This window comes from Passer montanus, unplaced genomic scaffold (genome assembly GCF_014805655.1).
Source record: "Passer montanus isolate IOZ18808 unplaced genomic scaffold, ASM1480565v1 scaffold7, whole genome shotgun sequence".
Lineage (NCBI taxonomy): Eukaryota > Metazoa > Chordata > Aves > Passeriformes > Passeridae > Passer > Passer montanus.
In genome coordinates, this window is record NW_024372147.1 from 12,965,266 (window position 1) to 12,981,539 (window position 16,274).

At 34.9% G+C, this 16,274-nt stretch overlaps 1 protein-coding gene across 4 annotated transcripts in view; it reads left to right on the forward strand.

Annotated features, from left to right (window-relative positions):
* Positions 1–13,734, forward strand: part of RFX3 (regulatory factor X3) — a 106,611-nt gene extending 92,877 nt beyond the window's left edge. For all 4 annotated transcript variants that reach the window (XM_039729675.1, XM_039729674.1, XM_039729673.1 and 1 more), the window contains 6 exons: positions 516–613; positions 885–1,034; positions 2,518–2,726; positions 3,699–3,852; positions 5,926–5,968; positions 6,875–13,734. In XM_039729675.1, the coding sequence (XP_039585609.1) occupies positions 516–613; positions 885–1,034; positions 2,518–2,726; positions 3,699–3,852; positions 5,926–5,968; positions 6,875–7,113 (893 nt within the window). In that variant the 3' untranslated portion in view covers positions 7,114–13,734. The remainder of the gene's footprint in view (positions 1–515; positions 614–884; positions 1,035–2,517; positions 2,727–3,698; positions 3,853–5,925; positions 5,969–6,874) is intronic.
* Positions 13,735–16,274: the final 2,540 nt, after the last annotated feature.

Consider the following 16,274-nt stretch of genomic DNA (forward strand, 5'->3'; position numbering starts at 1 on the left):
AGGACTGCGTGCGAACAGAATTTATTCGTTAAAACTGTACTAAGCAGCACTATGACATAGTTTAATATTACTTTGGACTTATTTGAGGAAACTACAGTATTCCTATAAGTGGATTTTTCCCCCAGACTTTAGCTTTTTGAAAGAGGTGTCTAGGTAAAATGGAAAGCTGAAAATTTGTGATGGAAAATTCCACCACAACTGCTGCAATTAGTGTTGTTCTTGTATAGGAGAGCCCCCAACAATAATGCTAAGTAACAAACTTCTTTGGAAGATTGTCTGGTGAAGAAGTCAGAACTGGTTATTGAACCAAAAGTAAAAATAATTATTACATAATATTATTAATACATTATTGTGTAATCTTCATCTCAGTGAGACATTTTGAACCTAGAATAGATTTGTCTAGTAAATAAATGCAGCAGACCTGAAAGTTGTGTAAAAGAGGTCTGAGGATGCAAAGCATTTCAAGACATGTGCACTGCTTTCTTTTCATTGTGTTTTTATTCTCCAATGCACAGGTGCCTTGACCCAAGCCATTCGCAATTTTGCAAAAAGCCTTGAAGGTTGGCTTTCAAATGCCATGAACAATATTCCACAGAGGATGATACAAACCAAGGTAGATGAAACTTGAAGTACTATTCTTGTAGTGGCAAACCAAGTGGGCAATAGCATCTAAAAGGAGAAGCATTTTAACGTTAATGCTAAATTTCAGGTTTAGCATCAAGCATCAAACAAATGGCAGAGGAAACAATATTATTTGATCTGCTACATGGTACAATTCAAATATGAGGACTCATTAATATACACCATTAAAATGAAAGTCAAGACTCAATCTGTAGAATTAATCTATGGAACACCATATTTAAAAATAATAAATTTCTTCATAGGTTGCCGCTGTAAGTGCCTTTGCCCAGACTCTGCGAAGATACACATCTCTTAATCACCTGGCTCAAGCAGCTCGTGCTGTGCTTCAAAATACTTCTCAAATCAACCAGATGCTCAATGATCTCAACCGTGTTGATTTTGCCAATGTTCAGGTAAAATTTAGTTTTGAATAGCAGGGGTTTTTCCAGTTTCATTTTTTCTGTGATTTTGAACATTATTGTCAGGCATTATTCTATCAAGAAAGTCAAGTGCTAATATTTTGCTCATTCATATATGTTGTGACTCAGTCCAAATGTGACAGCTTATGCTTTAGGAAAGTAAGAGCTCAGAACCATTACCTGTTTCTATTTACTGTCTTGAAATGCACATATTCTTCCAACTTCTATGCAAATGTAGAGCAATACTTTCTTAGAATGAGTACCGTGAATCGTATCTTACTAATAGCAAAAATGTTATTTTAGGATTAGAACTCAATAGCATATCTTCTGAATGTCCCTTAAAGTTGTTAAATGCATAGCATTTTCAGTAGAGACTATCTCCATACATTAGTATTAAAACCCCATACATTAGTATTTTTTTCCTACATGCCTCTGCCTAATTTTACAAGATCTGCTGAATAATGGATTAGATTAGTATGATTAGAACCTATAGAGTATAAATTCATGTTTTTACTAAGCTTAATTTCTCTACATGTTTTTGCTTGTCCAAGGAAAAATACTTTTGTCCTTTTGGCCAGTGAAGTGAAAGGTTTCAGATTCCTGGTAGTTCTCTGTTTCTCTTCATTGTAAAAGAGTGTTTTAATGTACTTGTTAACACACTTAACAGAAATCTAGTCAAGAGTTCTTGTCCAAAGATACAATATATTAAGTACAGTAATATATTGACATGGATACAGAGTCTGTGAATAAGACTTTAAATTGGCACATGACAACTAAAGTTTAAATGGAAATGGCTTGCAGTAAGTGAACTGTCATTTTTTTCTCATTTTCTGAATTTAACAGTTAACTTTATTTAAACTTGGTAACACTGACTAAATTGCTGATTGCTGCATAGTGTGTTTCTCCACTTGTGTGCAGTTTATGTTGTCTTTAAGTGATGTGTAATCTATTACTGCGTAGAGTCAGCAAACAATCCTTGTTTGCATACAAAGTTTCTTTTATAAGATGATGCAACAGGATTTGTCTTAAAGCTTAACTTCTTCAGAACAAAATGAATGTTACACTTGATTTCTCACTAATTCCTTTATTACTTTAGTCCCCTGCATTTGACTCTTCCTCCTGCTTGTCCTGCCTGAAGTCCCAGAAAAAAATTACAAGATAGAAGTACTTCAATAGAAAAATTACAAAAGTAGAAGCCTTTTTTCACAAATGAATGTGGGAAACAGGAAACTTTTTTGTTTACATTGTTTGTTCTAATTTCTTTAATTGATATCTATTCTTTCAGGCTATGCTTTTCCCACCTATTTGCTTTCAACAAAATTACAATAGATGTAAAATTAAAACCACTTTCTTAGACTGTCTAGTAAGTGGGTCTGGTCTCTTTCATCCATTGAACAGCTGAACCTTTGAGATACAATTACATTGTGTGCTTTAGCTTATGTATTGTCAATTCAAGAGGTGCCATGTGCTATAACAGGAGCAGGCTTCCTGGGTGTGCCAGTGTGATGACAACATGGTTCAGAGACTCGAAACAGATTTCAAGATGACTCTTCAACAGCAGAGCACTCTGGAGCAGTGGGCTGCCTGGCTTGATAATGTAATGATGCAAGCATTGAAACCATATGAAGGAAGACCCAGCTTTCCTAAAGCAGCACGGCAATTTCTGTTAAAATGGTCTTTCTACAGGTAGTATTAAATTGATCTTAAAACATTCTTGAGATTCTATTAATTGCCAAATTGTGCATTGTAATGAAGCTGACAAATCTAATATCAAACAGTGGCTTGGTACATCATAAAAAACATGGGATTTTTTCCAGAGGACTCCTGTAATTAACCTTGAACTCAGGGCTGTCAGCAACTGAACAGGGACCTAAATGACCCCAGTTTATTGTTTTAAAGGCCATCTGAAAATGAATGCAGGTGTAATTTCGTCCAGAGTTAGAAACATATTATGAATTGTTTTGGTTTAAAAACTACACAGTTATTAAGTCACTGTTTTTAGTATTACATTCTAAAACATTGTGGCATCAATGTTTATTAGATAAGGAAGGCAAAAGCTGGGTTTAATAAATTAAAAGAACATTAAGACAATCATTTCATGTTAGCTGCTTATTGAAACAGTTATCAGAGTAAACCTTGTTCTTTGAACATGACTGTAGTGACTGCTTGCTCAAGATACAAAGATATAATATGAACACACAATAAGTCTATTGTTTTTGAGTTTTAAGTTTCAAAGCTTTTTAAATTCTGGCAATTAAAAGCGTTGCTGTGGAAAGATTGACACAACAGACATTATTTAAGCAACAGTTTCTTTAAAAACAAATAGTTTTCTTGCCATTTTAGTTGTTTAGGTTTTCAACAAAGTCTCTTTCAAGTTGAGTTTTACACATGTTCAATTAGTGGCAGTTATGCATAGGTCAATACCAAAACTAAACCAGTCTGGTTATTTCCTATGTGGTGTTCAACAGTACGTTATGAGAAAGGAGAGAAGCCAATGATTGCCCTTTCCTGGTCATCGCTTTAAATCAGATATTTGAGGATAATGTTACTTTTGAGAATATTTGTTTTGAGGTGAAATGTCTGTCTACATGGATAAATGTTAAAATGGCTGTGACATACAATACATAAACATATATATATATTTTTATTTTTGAATAGCTCAATGGTGATTCGGGATTTAACCTTGCGCAGTGCTGCTAGCTTTGGCTCTTTTCATCTGATCCGCTTGCTTTACGATGAATACATGTTTTACTTAGTAGAACATCGTGTTGCTCAGGCAACAGGAGAGACACCTATTGCAGTTATGGGAGAGGTAAGATAATATGTAAGAGACTAGATTTAGTCATGAATTGGAGAAAGTGTTTTTGCACATTTTTAAGTGTGTATGTAGAATGGTCGGATGTTCTGCAGTATTACAATAGATGAGTTACAAATATATATGGTTTCAAACTTGTTTCACTGGTTCATTGTAAGAGTATTAAAATAACACTGAATTCTTAAAATCAGTTATTTCTAAATGAACTTACTCTTTTACAAATCTGCACACAGATTCATATGCATAGTTTGAAGAATGTTGATCAACCTGCAACCATTTTCCACTTTTTGAGACCTGAATATTTTATTTGAAAATAAAAAAGAGCACAATTATAGGAAAATGTTACTTCGGTTGATCTATTTACATGCATTTGCATGCATAATTCCCACACAAAATGTATACTCTCTTTGACATAAGAAGGCTGGTTTACACGCAGAATTTTGGCTTCTACAGACCTGTTCACATACCAGTGCAGATATACATAGAGGATTGCAACACATTCGATTTTCATACAGTTGTTTCGAAGACTATTGGCTTATAAAAGAAGATCTAGAGTCTCAAAGCACAACTGTTTTTTTGTACTCAACTATGGCATCTTCAAGCAAAGTTTCTCTTATCCCTCTTTTTTTCATTAGTTCACCTGACCATTTATTTTGAGTGAGAGAGTAAGGAAAGCATGAACTATTCCCAAAGAATAGTGCTTCAAAGATGCTGGAAAATGAATATATTTGAAAATAGGCTAAATTGTTAATAGGACAGATTTCTTACATTTTTACATTTGTGAGTCACTCTGTCATGTTCTGTGTTACCTATAAATTGCAGGTAATTTTGCTAGTTGAGTTGTCATTCTTCCCACAAGATATATTGATGGGCTTATTAAATATTATAAAGAAATAGTATATTTTCAAGAGAAGTTGGAAAGTGTCTCAGCTTGCTTTGTCAAATTATTTTATATCATGTGTCATGACATGTTTCATAACAAATATTTTTTCTGCTTAGTAGAAAGACCTACCATCAGTATAAGATGCTCTTACCTTTCTTGCCTTATATTTGCAGAAAGTACTACACAAGTATGCAGTTACTACATTTTTGTTGTCTCAGCAGACTTTATATGATAGAGACATAAATGTAGCATTGGGCCATCTAAAAAGCTTACAAGAGTGAATATGGAAATACTGTGAGGAAGTAATTATTGCAAAATTTTTGGAGATGAGAGGCAGAATAGAAGTAATACATTAAATGCATGTCTTCTTATGTTTCTGTGTATTCAATGGCTGAAATAAAATGAGGAACATTATAGTCCAACAAGCGCTGTAAAACAGTATAAACTGGTTGCAGCTGAGAAAAGCATTCTCATACTTCTCCCTTCCTCTTCTTCCACCCTTGGACACAGGTATCAGCAAAATTCTTCTGGAAAAGACTGGTATCATCATTTATGGCTAGAAATGTATCTATCTAAACAATGTGCTTTTCATTTGATATCCACTGGTGGCATTTTACTCTTCCAAATTTCACACAAGGGAAACGGAGGAAGGAAAGGGAAGAAGGTTTCTAACTTCCATGCTTTTAAAAGCTCTGGATTTTTATGTAAATCAGTTTACAGGTTATAAACCCTTTCTCAGCAGTGCCTTTCATCTGCCTTACAGGTAGATTACCAACACTGACATACTTCATTTTTGTTCCAGCACAATTAAAACGGTGCCTGGGAAAATTTAAAGAGAATTTTTTGTTCTAATATTGGCAGTTCAGAATGAATATCCATTATAATTTATAGCTTTATAAGACACAGAAATTGCTCACTTCAAACAACAAAGGCCCCGAGAAGGCAATCTTTAAAAAAGGTTGTACTTCTCCATTCTAATTTTTGAGGGTTTACTTAGTGATAATTGTCTTAATAAGCACAAGACTGAAATGGAATGGGAAATTGTTCTGCTATAGATATGGCTGTAGCAAAGACCATGCATTTGAATGAATGCATCAAACCAGTACAGCACAGATTTCTACATCACAGATATTCTAAGTCCACATTTGCTTAAGACTGTGTCCATTTTTTAATTGTTTATTTTGCAGTTTGGTGATTTAAATGCTGTGTCCCCTGGAAATATGGATAAAGGTAAGCATTTTAGTGTCTCCAGGGTATAAGTCTGTTTAGAACTAATGTGTGTCTGAGAAAAATAAATCCTTATATTTTAAAAACACCAGGATTTAAAACACAGTCAAACAGAATTTAGAGCTGTATCATCCTTGAGAATGCATGTATATGCTGTATGGATACATTGATATAATACAATAGCTCTGTATGTAATATGCCACATGTAATAATGACTGGAATATTGTAGGTTTGTTTTACAGTAAGACTATTTTGAAGATGTTTATTATTGTCATAAAGAAATACTCCAATTTTAATGCAAATTTTGTTATATCTAATAGGATGCAGGAGGGTAACAGCTATGGAAAGAAAGGCAAGAGTATGCTTATGGATATTTAACTGTACTGAATGTTTTGCTGAGTCAAGAGGCAGAATTGCATGCATGTAATCAGGGAGAAATTAGTTCCTTAAATTCTCTTCATGCCCTATTTTGACATGCATTCTTATACTGACTACTTGAGTGATTTGGGGTGATTTGACTTCAGAACTCAACTAATGAATATAAGAATGTTTGTCAAAATCTGGGGTCAAGTGACCACAGCTCTCCTCGCCTCAATTTCCCTACCTGTACCTAAAAGTAACAACTCCTGTTCATCATGTTTAGGAAATGAGACATTTTCCATTATGAAGTTAATATTGTTTGTAAGACCTTTTGAGATTGCAGGCTTTTTTTCCACATCAAAAGTGTGTAGCTCAAGTGATGAAACTTGAATCTGTTTATCTATTTGAGATAACAGTTGACTTATTTTCCATTAAAATTTTAATTTGCAGTTTATGCTTTATCAGATTGCTCCCCTGTATACAAAATAAAGAGCCTTGTATTAGAAACTTCTTACTTTGTGGTAGTTACATGTTGGTTTGTTTGTGCAGATGAGGGCAGCGAAGTTGAAAGTGAAATAGATGAAGAGCTGGATGAAAGTGGAGAGCCACAAGCTAAGAGGGAGAAAACTGAGCTAAACCAGGCATTCCAGGTGGGCTGCATGCAGCCAGTGCTTGAGAGTGGAGTACAGCAGAACCTCCTGAACCCAATTCATAATGAGCACATTGTTGCAACTACTCAGACTATCAGACAATGCAGTGCTACTGGAAATACATATACTGCAGTCTAATGTGAAACTTCCCTGGCCTCCGACACACACCCCATTTCATTAGCTGTTTAGGTTTAATATGAAAAAGAAAAAAAAAAAAGAGAATAAGTCTGAAGGTTGACTGTTGTCAAATGTAACTGTTCTGATCATTATTTCGTTGGAGTTGTTAAATGGAATGGGTGTACGTATTTTGCCAGGTCTGTTTAGAAACAAAAAAATTTTTGTAAACGAAATCATTTTACTTTGGCCACTCAATATGAAGAGGTTTCTTTGTATCAAATGCAAGGAAGATTTTTGCGAAGTTTAATGTTAATGTTTTGTCCTCTTATAATAATTTAATTTTTTTCATAGTTTTAAAAATATTTTAATGTTAATTATTAGTTATTATGCTGATTTCATATAGATAGGTTTTTAATTAGATGCACTTCTGTGAAATATCAAAAGAACTATTTTCTTTGATTTACACTGGAGGCATACTTATTTGACAGCAGATGTATCAAATTTGTTATAAAAGGTGCTTTTCATCGTACTACGAGAAGACACTATTTTGATAAAATTGTGAGTATTCAGGGGGATTTTTTTGTAATAATGCTGGAGGGTTGAGAAGATCTCCTAGTTTCTTCCTGTGAGGAAGAAGCTGTTTAAAAGACAGAATTGTATCAGAATGTGGTAATCTGTATGGCATAAATGTACCTAATTATCTGAACATGATGTAAACAATGCAAGCTTCATTTAAAATCAACAGTTTCAGATATTATTTGCATACCAGTTCCTCTCTTTTGAAGACTACTGATTCTATATGTGAGGCCACTGAACAGATGCTTTTGATTGTTCAGTGGCACTGTAGTTGTTAGAAACTGAAGCTAAAAACGAAGTGACTTGATTATTGTTAATTTTAAGTGTATGTGCTACTTATGCTGAACTGGACATACAGGAAAACATTCCATTTGGATGACTTTCTTCTATTCCAGGTCTTTTCCTACTAGTGGTTCAATCTGCTGCTCTTAGAAAAGATGATTTATAGAATGCAAGGAATGTAGCAACCTGCATCATTCTCCTTTCAAAAACATTTCCTTGTTGTTAAAGTGGATTTAAATTTTTACAAAAATTAGATAAGGCAGTGTAACTGGCACACCTCACTTGAACCTATTCCCAATTGTGTAGAATTTGAATAGGTGGCTAGATGGACCATTGCCATTTAAGAATGTACATCAGGGATCATTGTACCTCGGCTATTACATGGTGCCTTAAACAGAACTGAAGCTAAGACTTAGTACTTTTTGTTATTCTTAACTCTTAAATTAATTCAACAAGGTGTGCCTGTCATTTTCAAATTCCCTAAGAAGTAAGGACAGGTTACACAGCCTTCAAAAGAATAAAAGGATTTTTTATTATCAAATAATTTTAATATCCCTCTTAGAATGACAATAGACCTATTTTTTCTCGTTTCTAGCTGGATTTCACTTTAATAGAAATAAAATTTGCTTGGGAATTTGGAAAGCAAAACTAGCTTTAATACCAACTTCAAATGTCAAAATAGATTGACCATAGTCCCAAGCATGATTATATATTTTCTAAACCCTTGCCTACTTTTAATTTTAAAAATGAAAAAGAAATAAATGAGCAGGTACATAATGCAGTGCATGTTTTCAATTTCTATATTTTGTGGTGTATCAGCCAGATATTACATTTTAATGGTTAAATAATATCAGTTATAGAGACCATATTAATTGACATTAAAGAACTCAAGTTTTTCTTCATAAGCATTTCATTATGCAGACACACAAATTTGCTACACTAAAGTAGTGTAATTAAATTTTAAAAAAATCCAAAAAGTGAATGAGAACACAAAAAGATCAACTTTACAGGAAAGACTGTGTAAAAAAATAGGATTATTTTATTCTGGTTTATCTAGTGTGTCTGGAAATGACTTTAAAGTCATATATACCAAATGGGAGAAGAGCATGTAAAATGGAAGTGTATTTATAACAAACAAGTTTGTTGCTAGAGTTTACATATGCTCCAAATACAGCTGCACATAAACTAAAATGTCCTAACACTGTTGGTGCACAAAAAAAAAAAAAAAACTAACTCCTTTGCAGAATTGTGAACCCATCCAGCTCATTCTGTGTAGGCATAATTCCTACTAATGTCAGTAGGTGGCTTTTGCCTCAGTAAAAAGTAAGTGACATTTATATTCATTATTTCTAAACTCATAAATGCACTGAATCTCATTATAGATTTTGTTGTCACATATATCGCTCAGTGTGTCCTGATTTTTCCTTAGAAATCAGCACATCTGTACCCTTCACCAAAAATGCTAAAACTAAGCTGTGATAAATATTTACTCCCCTTCATTGTGCATTATAAGATGTTTACAAGTAAAATAAAGTGAAATAATTCAACTTTTTTTTTTCATTTTCAGCTTTTTTTTAATACTGTAGTACTTGTTTTAATTTTTGTGTTTGTGTTTTCTTATTCTTTCTTGGTTTAATGTTGAATTTGTTGTTGCTGAGAAGAGAGTATAATTGTAAAAGGTAAATCTAGATTGCTAAATACAGTGGGACTTGATTATCTTTCATTGTTTAGCTTTCCACTCCACTCCAGTTGTTAAATGTCATAAAGTGAAAAACAAAAATCTGAATACAAAAAATTGAATGTGTTTCATAGCTTCTAAAAACAATGAATTATAAAGACAAATTGGAACTTTCACAGGTTCAGAAAACTTACTGGAGTCTGTATTCTTACTCTTAAATTCTAAAGATTTTACCAGGCTTTTTTCAGAGCAACTATCTTACTGTGTTGTAAACTTACAGATTTGGGGGTCTTTTGTTTTGTTCTTACTGAAATTTCAATCAAATGCTTAGATAACACATTTTGCACACTCTTGCTGTTTAATAGCTGGGTTTTAGTACTTGTTGAAGTAGAGAGATACGAATACCTCAGTGTGTATTCTGTAACGTGTAGCGTGCGGCTGCATTGCCACACCAGCGCTGAAGTCTGTTGTCAATGCTATGGAGAGGTGTAGCGTGTGTCCACAGGGTAGACATTATGAGAGTTGACATGATTTATGTGTTTTATCTAATCTTGAAATGGAATCCAGAATAATTATTTTAGAGGCATTTCCCCCATTAGCACAAAATAGCACAGTGAACAGTGTGGGGAAGGAGGTCTTGTTGAACTACCTTTTCAAAGCACAGGGCCCAATTTTCAAAAGTTTTATATATGTTAAAGTGTTTTGTTACATTTTCATCTTTCTTGTGGTAAATCAGTTTTAAAACATTTTTTTTTTCAGGTGGTTTTTTTTTGCTTGTACTGTAGTATGCTCAAAGCACCTTCATTTTTTTAAATTTCCGTAAAAATTTGGAAAATAGGTGTTAAATTATTTGCCTATAAAATGATGATTTTAAAGGCATTCACTGCCTTTAGTTCAAAAAAAATAGGAAAATGAAGTTCTGTCATTCAGGAATGCATAGGTCTGTATATAAATCTAATTTAAAGCAAGGTATTTTTAAATATCTGAAACACTTTTTGTTTTATCTTGTTTACCGTAGGAGAAATTATCTGGTTTCTTTATCATTCTCACCAATTGACATCTGCACTGTTTAGAAAAAAATCCATGTTAGAGATGCACTGCAATCCAATTTAATCCAGAATGCTTTTACAAAACAAAAACAACCACTGAGAGCCATAAATGTGCTGACAAAAAACCCAGATTTATTAGTAATATAAGTATACAACAGTAATTTCAGAGTTTAAAATACAGATCTGAGAGAGCAAGATGAATTTCTGAAAATTGGGCCCTTGTCGCACTAACAGGACATGCTCTTTGTATACGGTTTAAAGCAAATTGGTACATGGAATTCTAGTATCTCTGCTAATTTGTTTGGTGATTTAACACTGACAATAAAAACTGGAATAGAAGCATAAACACACAGTGCTTAGTTCTAGTTCTGACTAGGATAGTAATTTGATATAATGCCTTGCATTAACCCTTTGAGCATTGTAAGTAACATGATGGGAACAAAGATTTTTAGACAATTTAACTAGTCCACTGAGCATATACTTTGAAATAGCTTATAGTGTTGTAAATGTTTTTTTACTTATGTCTAAAGTAAATACTTGCATTACTTGCATACAATATGGGGATGTTTTTTTATTAATAGGGGCCTCAGTAGATGTAGGCAAAATATTCATTGCCATTTATATGTACTGTGTAATATAAAACAGTACTTCAGCTCCCTGGTTTTCATAACTGCATATATATACAAAGAAAATCAAACATGATTCTACAGATAGGAAGTTGTCTACTTTAAAATTCCTTTAGAAGATAAAGGAATATATTTAGAAAATATATTCAGCTATTTTGAAAATTTCCTGAGATAGATTAGTATTGGAATACTCTGGTACTGTAAAAGAGAAATCTTTAGGATTAAAAGAAGGTTTAGTAATAATAAATTTTGCAGAATATTTGATGTGTTTGCAATAAAATTTTGGCAGTGTTTGTGAGAAACAGGAACAAAAAGTGCACAATTATGTTAATATTCCTTTTAAAACTCAGTCACTGCAATAATGACTAGCTAGAAGATTAAGGTATTTTATTAAATTTCACATACAAGGGTACAGTTTGGATGGCCCTTACCGAATGTCAGAATTTTAAAAGCAACCTAGAAATTGCACGAGCAAATAATTTTAAAAGCCCCTTTGTTCTTAAAATTACTGCTTACAGGAACAAGGGAACAAGTGTAGCAGCAAGTAAAGATTCTTTTAACTTAAAGATACTGATGCCACCTTACTAAGTGAGAATACAGTACATTTTCTACTGGTTTCTTGCAATATCAGTCAGCAAACACTAAAGCAGCTGTACTTATTTAAGTCTAGCTGAGGGCAAAGAAAAAGAGTATCATTTAAAGTTATTTAAGGGAATTACGTCAGTAGTATAGTGCAAGTAAGTTGTAAACATTTTTAGTCAGTTAATGCAAATTAATGCATAATTAATTAACATAAATGCAATACTCAAAGGGTTTTAATTTAACAACTTTTTTTATTCATGATTTACTGTAAATGCTTCTGAGTTTGCATGCCTTGATCATTGCTGCTAGTGATTTTATGTGCCAGTAGACCTGAGTTTAATTTACCAGTTTAACTAAGAAATAGTAAAAGCCACTTACAAAGTGACTGCCTAGTGTTTGTTTGAAGTAAAATATGCCTTAGTTTGAAAACTATCATTTTAACTCTTGTTTTATTCTGATTTTGTTCTCCTTTTCCTGTTGAAAAAAATAAATTGGCATTTTGGGATTGGAAGCCCTGAGTAGTTAAATATTTGGTAAGAATTGTTCTTAGAGATTGCTCATTAAGGCTGAAATTCACTGTAGAAAACAAGGCCCAGAAAAAGCCTATGGGCATCAAATGAGCCTCACTTAACACTAATTCAGGAAGATGTTCTTTGTATGTTCTTAAGCACTTTCTCGGTTATGGTGCAAACATCTTACAGGAATTTTCAGTTCTAGATTCATTTTACTCTGAAATAATAAATGTCTTTTTAGGAGGAATTTAGACTTCAGAGGAACAACCTTGAATGGATTGCATTTTAACAGGAACTCAGTTCAATTCTTTTTGACTCACTGATACCAGCAAAAGCTTTTTACACAAAGAATATTTAATGGGTTCCCCAAGTAAAGTTTCCTTCCATACAATATTAAAGTGACTGCCTTGTATTTAAACATTAAATACCCATCTTAAAGTAACCCAGTTAAGCAACTTAAACTATGTTGAGAAGATATCACTTTTGTACCAAAGCAAGTTGCCCATTTCCACTCATACCCACTGAAAATTTGGATTTACAGTTTATAACCAATGAGGCTGTTAAAGAAACTTCGAGTGCCTTTCAAAAACTTGGAAAATTGTGCCTGAGGTGGTAAACTTTAATTAGGTTAATTCTAGAGCTACCAATCAGTAATTTTATCATCACTCAGGGCTTTCTTACCTTCTAGGAAACTTCCCTTGTTGCATTTATTTTATACTGTATTTTTTTTAAGTGCCATCATTTAAATTTCACTTAGTAAGTGGCAGATTACATTATCCAGTCCCACAGCACAGAAACATCATAACACTAGGACATATTCAAATTCTTATTTTCCAGTTGACTGAATATATTATGTAAATGAGGTAAGCAACTTTTTGTAGATTGTATGTGTGAGATAATGTAATGTTCTTTTCCAGTTTTTGGGCTACAGTTGAATATACTTTTTAATTATTTAAAGAAGACATCTTTACAGAATAACGTGATGGTTTTTTTTGTATAATGTATTTGATTTTGTAAATACGTATTTCCTGATGTGATTTTTGTGACAAATGCTAAATCTTTTAGTATATAATGTCCTCTCAAAACTGGCAGGAGCTAAATAATAGTTTGTTGGCAATTTGTATTGTGTACTGTACAATAACTGGGGACCTTTTATAATTATAAAAATATATATTAACTTTTAGTGTGTTGTATAAAAAAAATGACTGGAACATACTAAAGACAGTAGGATTTTTCTGAATATTTCAGACTTGAACTCAGGCTAGCTTTCTTGTGTTTTTCAAAACAAAATTGTGTCTTGTCTTTTAAAATCAATAAATTTGTTTTCTTGTTACAAACATATCTGAATGGCTTCAGTTCTTGCATAGCAGTTTTGGACTGTTGTACTGTTCATTTTGAGAGAAAAATTATTGCACTTACACCTTTGAAATAAAACCACTTATTTTTTTTAATTTAACAACAACAGAACTAAGTAACAAATGTGTCTCAGATGGCAAAAAAACCCAAGTATTTTGAATCACATAACTGCTTGGGTTGGAAGGATCCTCTGAAGATGATCTAATCCAGCCCATCCCACCAAGGCAGGATCAACCTAGGAAGTGTCGGTTCAACTGAGTTGCTGTCATATTCCCAGTAGATAGAGACTTTAGTGTACTTATTCATTTCAGTGTTAACAGTTAATTTCCCATTACAGATTTATGTAGTTAACAGCTAACAGTGAGAGGCATGCAGACTCTGGCCTCCAGGAATTAGTGGTGTCAGTTTAGTACCAGCAGAACCTACTTCTGCATTTTTTGCTGTAAATATTCTGCAATATGGTAATGTGTTAGGTGTTTTGACAGTTTCACAAAACATAGTTGAAAGCCTAATCTCACAGGTTCATATATTCTATGAGTCTTAAGTATGTGTTGCAGGCACCATATATATTTCATTTTATATTTCATATAAAGAAATGCTGAATTTCATTTTAATGGGGAGGGCCCACCAAGTAATAGATGCTAGAACATATAAAATAACTATCGGATACCAAGATTAAAACAGGTATTTCACACAGAACTGTGGTAAAGGTAGAAGACTTGCATCCTAAATCTTACTTTTCGCAGGATGTTCAGCCATAAATTATGGTCCACTGATTGCCTATTATTTAATTTCAAATGAAGACCAAAAGCTTAGTATAGTACATTATTGGTCCCTGCATTACATTATAACTTACAAGACTACAACTACACCAGTGACCAGCTGCAACTAAAGAGTCGGGAAATTGTCAAAGTTGGAAAAGACCTTCAAGATCACCCAGTCCAACCATCTGCTCAGCACTACCCTTGTCACCCATAAACCACCACACCACATCACCAGACCCAGATGAACACCCCAGGGATAGTCACTCTACCACCTCTGTGGGCAAACTGTTCCGATCTCTGATCACCCTAACAGTGAAAAAAAATTTCTGATACCTGAATCTCCCCTGTCTCAGCTTAAGATCATTTCCTCTCATCCTCTCACTGCAAGCACAGCAGAAGAGATCAAGGCTTACCTCACTGCGGGCTCCCTTCAGGCAGTTGAAAAGAGCAATAAGGTCCACTCTGAGCCTCCTCAAGACTAAATACACCCAGCTCTCACAAGTATTCCTCATATGACATGTTCTAAATCTTCCACAAGTTATGTTGCCATTCTCTGGACACATTCCAGGAATTCTGTGTCTTTTTTAATAGTGAGGGACCTAGAACTGAACAGAGGATTTGAGGTGCGGCCTCACCAGTGCTGAGTACAGGGAACAATCCCTGCCCGGCTCCTGCTGGCCACACCATTGCTGGTCCAGGCCAGGATGCCATTGGCCTTCTTGGCCACCTGGGCCCTGCTGGCTCATGTTCAGCTGCTGTCAGCAGCACCCCCAGCTCCTTTTCCTGTGGCAGCTTTGCAGCCACTCTGCCCCAGCGTGTGGCACTGCCTGGGGTTGTTGTGACCCCAGGGCAGGAGCCAGCACTGGCCTTGTTGAACCTCACACCACTGGCCTTGGCCCATGGATCCAGCCTGTCCAGATCCCTCTGCAGAGCCTTCCTGCCCTCCAGCAGATCAGCACTCCCATCCAGCTTGTGACATCTGCAAACTGACTGAGGGTGCACTCAATTGCAATACCCAGATAATTGTTAAAGACGTTAAACATGACGAAAAGAGCCCTGGGGAGCACCACTGGTCACTGGCCACCAACTTGATTTAGTTCCATTCACCACCATGCTCTGGGCCCGGCCATCCTGGTAGTGTTTTACCCATCAAAGAGTCCATGTCATGGTTTGACCTTGGCACAATGCCAGGGCCCCCATGAAAGGTGTATTTCCTGTGAGATGTGACCCGGAAACAGAACAAAGCAGGCTCCAACTTGGGGATGGAGGGAAAACCACAACACTTTATTAATTACAATCTCTAAAAAGGAACACACACAAAGCTAAGAATGAAAACCTTCCAAATACATTCCTCCTCCCCCCTCCATTTTCTCCACAGAATGAAATAACACCATAGATTTCCACCCTGTCACCATCTCTCAGATAATCAACTTTCAGTCCATCATCACCCCTCAAATAATCAACTCTCAAGTCCATCAGGGAGAGAAGAGTCCTCCCTTTCATCATAGGCTCCCCTAGAAGCACAATTGAAACCTCTTGTGTTTCCATGTCACTCGTGGCACCGCCCAGAGAACATCTGCCCCTTGACTTCTCCCCCTCCATGTCCAATGCTCTCACCACTGGACACAGGCCAGGACTGCTTTTAGGGTTCCCCATTTAAAGATGCTCCACCCAGTTCCAAAAGCAGCAGTCTCTCAACTTTGGGACACCAGTACCCCCAAATTTCACCCCCTGGGGCCTAGGGTCTCATGAACAGA